The sequence below is a fragment of the Rutidosis leptorrhynchoides genome, chromosome 7, assembly GCF_046630445.1.
Source record: "Rutidosis leptorrhynchoides isolate AG116_Rl617_1_P2 chromosome 7, CSIRO_AGI_Rlap_v1, whole genome shotgun sequence".
Classification (NCBI taxonomy): domain Eukaryota; kingdom Viridiplantae; phylum Streptophyta; class Magnoliopsida; order Asterales; family Asteraceae; genus Rutidosis; species Rutidosis leptorrhynchoides.
The window spans coordinates 28070625-28076052 of NC_092339.1; the positions used below are offsets into that span (position 1 = coordinate 28070625).

Here is a 5428-nt window from a genome sequence, read left to right on the forward strand (position 1 = left end):
AAATCTTTCTCTCCTCGCCAAATGGTGGTGGAGATTTCTTTCGGGTGACAATGTTTTGTGGATTCGTATTATTAAAAGCATTTATGGTAACGGGGGGGGGGGGGGGGGGGGGGGGGGGGTTTGGGTTTCACTTCTCCTTTACCCGACAGCAAAATGAAAAAACTATCGGGTCGTACGTGGTTTAACATTATCAAAATTGAAAACACCCTAACCAAGTTAGGGTGTAATCTTTCTAATGCGTTTGTTAAAGATGTAGGTAAAGGTGCCGATACGAGATTCTGGCTAGATAAATGGCTTGGCGACGTTCCTCTTAAAGACGCTTTCCCTCGACTTTTTAGGATTGAATCTTCCAAAGACGTCCTGATTCCATATCGGATTCATTTCTCTGATTCTTCGCTAGATTTCACTTGGGCTTGGAACATTGAGCCTAGATGGAGGACGGCGGATGAATTAGATAGACTTATTGCCGAAATCAGATGCCATCATTTCTCGAATAGCACTTCTTCTTCTTGGTCCTGGAAACACAACGGTAACGGAGTGTTCACTACCTGCTCGATCGTTCAGTTGCTTAACATCGTAGCAGCTGGAAATCTCTTCACCTCTATGCTGCCCCCCCAACCTACCGATATCAACCCTTTTATCCCGCAAAAGATTGGCATCTTTATTTGGAGAATGAAACAAGACAAACTCCCGGTTAGGGCTGCCCTCGATAAAAAGGGTATTGATCTTCACTCTCTAAGATGCCCGGTTTGTGACGACGATATTGAGACTTTGCAGCACACGCTAATTTCTTGCTCCTTCGCCAAAGACATTTGGGAAAGAATCCGAAAATGGTGGAAATTCGATCTTTTAATTTTTTCCAACACTTCAGAAATAGCTAAAAGCACTTCTCCTTTTATTTCCTCGAATCTTGGTTTCACAATTTGGCAAGCCGTGGTTTGGGTCACTGCTTATCATATTTGGACTCATAGAAATTCCCGCACCTTTGGTAATTCTCACCTCAGCCCCCCAAATATTATCGCGGATATCCAAAGTAAATGCTTCGAGTGGATAAATTGTCGCTGGAAAAAAGGATCGTTGAATTGGCTAACATGGATTACGAATCCCAAACTTTTCGATGCCTCGAATTCTCGAGTAGGTGTTGGTTAACGTAGGTTTTTTATGCCGGATTCCGCCGAATTATTATTTAGTGGGGTCTAAGTGGTGCTAGGCTCGATTGCTTTGTCGCTGCTTGATCAGCACTGTTTTTCGAGTCTAGTCCGGCTTGTCTTTTCAAGTTGATCCTCCTAAGTAGTGACCGGTGGATGAAGGCTTTTTCCTACCATCATTTTAACCAACCCTATTGTCCATTTCTTCGTGTTAATCTTTAGTTTTTAGCATACCTTTTCGAGTTTACATGTAGATATTTACGTCTTATTCGATTGTAATTATGTCCCCTGGACATCCCGATTGTACTCTTTTCTTTATTTTAATAATATTGTTTGGCTTTTCAAAAAAAAATAACTTTGCAATGCACATTTTGTGATATAGCATGTACTATAAAAATGGTGACTACCACGTGTAACTAAGTTGAAATGAATGAGTCATGGTCCCACTCATTTTGCAGCCAACTACCAATATTTCTAACTTTAAATACAACCACTAGTTATCTAGTGGTACGGTTAAATTACATCAGTTAATTACATCATTTCTGTTACTACTAGAATTATGGAAGCTAAAATAGCTACATCAACAACCCAAAAACTCGCCGGAAAAATATCCATAATCACCGGCGGCGCAAGCGGAATCGGAGAAGCAACCGCTCGTCTTTTAGCTAACCACGGCTCATTCGTCGTAATTGCAGATATCCAGAATGAAAAAGGCGAACAAGTAGCTTCTTCAATTGGCTCTAATTGCTGCACTTACTTTCATTGCGATGTATCTAACGAACAACAAGTAATCTCCCTAATCGATTTCACCGTTCAAACGTACGGACAGCTAGACATCATGTTTAGCAACGCAGGAATCGTAAGTCAATCCAGTCAAACGATTCTCGATCTCGATTTACAAGAATTCGACCATTTGTACGGTATCAACGTACGTGGAATGGCTGCTTGTGTAAAATATGCCGCACGTGCGATGGTGGAGAAGCACGTGAGAGGATGTATTGTTTGTACAGGGAGTATTGTGGCGTCACGTGGTGCGAGCATGCGTACGGATTATGTGATGGGGAAGCACGCGGTGTTGGGGTTAGTACGGTCAGCGAGTAAGCAATTGGGCGAGTATGGAATACGAGTGAATTGTGTGTCGCCTTCTGCTGTTGTGACTTCGTTGGCTAAAAGGGGGGTTGAGGAAGCGAAAAGGACGATGAATGTGTACGGGGCGTTATCGAGTTTGAAAGGGGTTGAGTTGAGGGTTGAGGATGTGGCGAAAAGTGTGTTGTTTTTGGTATCGGATGATTCCGGGTTTGTTACCGGGCAAGATCTTGTGGTGGATGGTGGGTTAACCAAAATACCGGATTCGGATGATATGATTAGGTACAATGATTGAAGTTCAGGGTCGCCCATGTGACATGCTTGAACGTGTTGAAGTCAAGATTATATTGCTTGTGCCATCACTCAATATTTGTATACATGTCCTGATGATGTCCCATGATTTATCATATCATATTCAAGTATAAATTACTAGTGTAAATGTCTTAATGATGTCTCATTAAATAGCCTTTTTAAGCAGCTACGGGCATTTATGATTCCTACAACAACAATAACACTCAATCCTACTAATGTGAGATATATGACAGATGCAACGTACACAATCATTCCTCTTACCCTATAATAAAAAGAAAGTCATTTTTCCACCCACAAATCAAGAAATTGTTTCTACACTTGCAGATAGGGAATATTATCTCTCTACTTGATGGCGTAGGGTTTATTAATTAGGGCTTAAGATTGACTTAGTCCACAAGTCATCTAAACCCTAATTCCCATCTATAAATATGGGGGAAAACCTACATCAAGTTCACACGCCCCTCCACCGCAACGCATTCGGCATCCATCGCATACGGCTCTCCGCATCTCACGCTAAATGCCTCTTTACGGCGACTACACGATCTCTCACGATCTAGGGTTTTTACCTACGGATCTTGTAGGGTTTTTCTCCCTCTTGTCGTCGTTAGGTTCCGACTATCGACCGGCGGGCAATTCGTTAGCCACCCTCCCGAGATCATCATCTCGGGTACGGGTTATCACGGTAACCGGACCGGAGGTTAACGACGATGACGCCTAAAAAAACCCATCTCATATTGTTGTTTGTGGATGTATTTTCCCTCGGAAAATATATGCATGATCAAGTGGTGCTCTCGTTGAGAGACGCAACATGACGTCTCATACTCTCGCAATCACGCGGGTATCAAAGGTTTATCTATCTTATTGAGCTTTTAATTCGTTATATGCGGTTTTAAGTACATGTATCTTTCGCGCAGATGTTCGTGCGCCTGCGTAACTGTTCGCGCGCTTTGCGCACAGTGTCCGCAGCTTTAGACGCAATTTTCATGCAGTTTTACGCATGGTGGTTCACGCGGTTTCCCCGCGCACTCTGCATGCGGTTTTACGCGCATCTGTTCGCGGGTTTACGCACAGTTGTTTGCGCAGGATCATGTGAACTTATTTTCCGCAGCATAATGAGAAGTTCGATACGATACTTGGCAAAAATATCATACCGAACTTGGGGGACTTGATGGCGTAGGGTTTATTAATTAGGGCTTAAGATTGACTTAGTCCACAAGTCATCTAAACCCTAATTCCCATCTATAAATATGGGAAAAAACCTACATCAAGTTCACACGCCCCTCCACCGCAACGCATTCGGCATCCATCGCATACGGCTCTCCGCATCTCACGCTAAATGCCTCTTTACGGCGACTACACGATCTCTCACGATCTAGGGTTTTTACCTACGGATCTTGTAGGGTTTTTCTCCCTCTTGTCGTCGTTAGGTTCCGACTATCGACCGGCGGGCAATTCGTTAGCCACCCTCCCGAGATCATCATCTCGGGTACGGGTTATCACGGTAACCGGACCGGAGGTTAACGACGATGACGCCTAAAAAAACCCATCTCATATTGTTGTTTGTGGATGTATTTTCCCTCGGAAAATATATGCATGATCACTACTCGAGGGCAAAATTTTGGTTCTCAAAAGAACTTTCGACCAATAAATGAAACAGTTGTAAAACACACATGGAGATACATATGGGAATAAAAAATGAAACATACCCAAAGGAGTTATACGATCCTACCGAGTCATTTAACAAGTTGTGGAACAACGAACTTGTATTTAGGATGTTCATTGATTGAACATGCTAACTCAGTGTATGCGTGTCAAATCCACATGCCGTATTAGGCAACGACTTCAAGCATAACCGTCAGATGACCGTGATCACATCAAGTGTATTGCCCTATCTACGCATTTGAACATTTGCCCAAGACCAATACACACAATCAATGCTATAGAGCAATAACGAGTAAGGATGTTGATTATCTATATCAGTTCTTTCATATATACGTCTGTATATAAATCAATTAAGCACTATGTAAAATTAAGTAAAAATTCACTTGATGTTTGTTTCAACTTCTGCAAGTACTCGTCAAAATCATTTGGTAATGGGATTATAGCCAAAATGCCCATTCCCAAACAAAGTCTTGCGTTGGAGCCCAAAAAAAAAATTTGTCAGGTTGCCCTCGCACGACGCAAAAAGACTTGCGTCTTGCCCTCGCAAGGCGCAAGCTTGCGTCCTTGCGCCTTGCGAGCTTGCGACCTTATCTGATCAGAAATACGATTTTGTGGATAAGATTTCGTCAGATATCCTAGATTTTTACGGATAACATTTTGTCCCTATATTTAGATTGACCATGAGACTTTGAAATCACAGTCTCATAACAATTTCAAAAGTTTTCAATGCAGAGCTTATACCTACGTTGAGGTACTATTTTAACTATTTTTTCACTATTTTTTGTAATTATGAATTGTGTTAATGATGATAAATTTGTTGTTAATAAATGTTGTGGGGGTTATTTTGAGTACATTAACAACATACCCATATATATGCCACGAGATTGTTTTAGAATTCGGTTTAAGACTCCCAATTGCGCCCGTAAAACCAATGAATCGGAGAATATTGTTAAAAAATGTTCTTAAAAAGATTGAATTCTCACCCAATGCAGCTGTTTCAATGAGATATGTTTTTAATAATCATTTTTTTGATATTACTGATGATGATGAAGACTTTCAAGAGTTTTTACAATATGCAATTGTAAATGCTCCTATTGATATTTATATTGTCGATAGAGTAATAATGCATCAGCCACAACGAAATCCAGAAACAAAATACTCGACAAACCATCCATTACTACAACAAAACCAAGAAACCACCAAAACACCAAAAAAACCAA

The 5428-nt window shown here is 41.3% G+C and overlaps 1 protein-coding gene across 1 annotated transcript; it reads left to right on the plus strand.

Annotated features, from left to right (window-relative positions):
• Positions 1-1680: 1680 nt before the first annotated feature.
• LOC139858178 ((+)-cis,trans-nepetalactol synthase NEPS1-like) lies at positions 1681-2695 on the plus strand. Its single transcript, XM_071847035.1, has one exon. The coding sequence runs from the start codon at positions 1708-1710 to the stop codon at positions 2527-2529; it is 822 nt and encodes a 273-aa protein (XP_071703136.1). The 5' UTR covers positions 1681-1707; the 3' UTR covers positions 2530-2695.
• Positions 2696-5428: the final 2733 nt, after the last annotated feature.

What these genes read in the sequence shown, in the direction of transcription:
- LOC139858178 (XM_071847035.1), top strand. Translation starts at nt 1,708, where the DNA reads ATGGAAGCTAAAATAGCTACATCAACAACCCAAAAACTCGCCGGAAAA.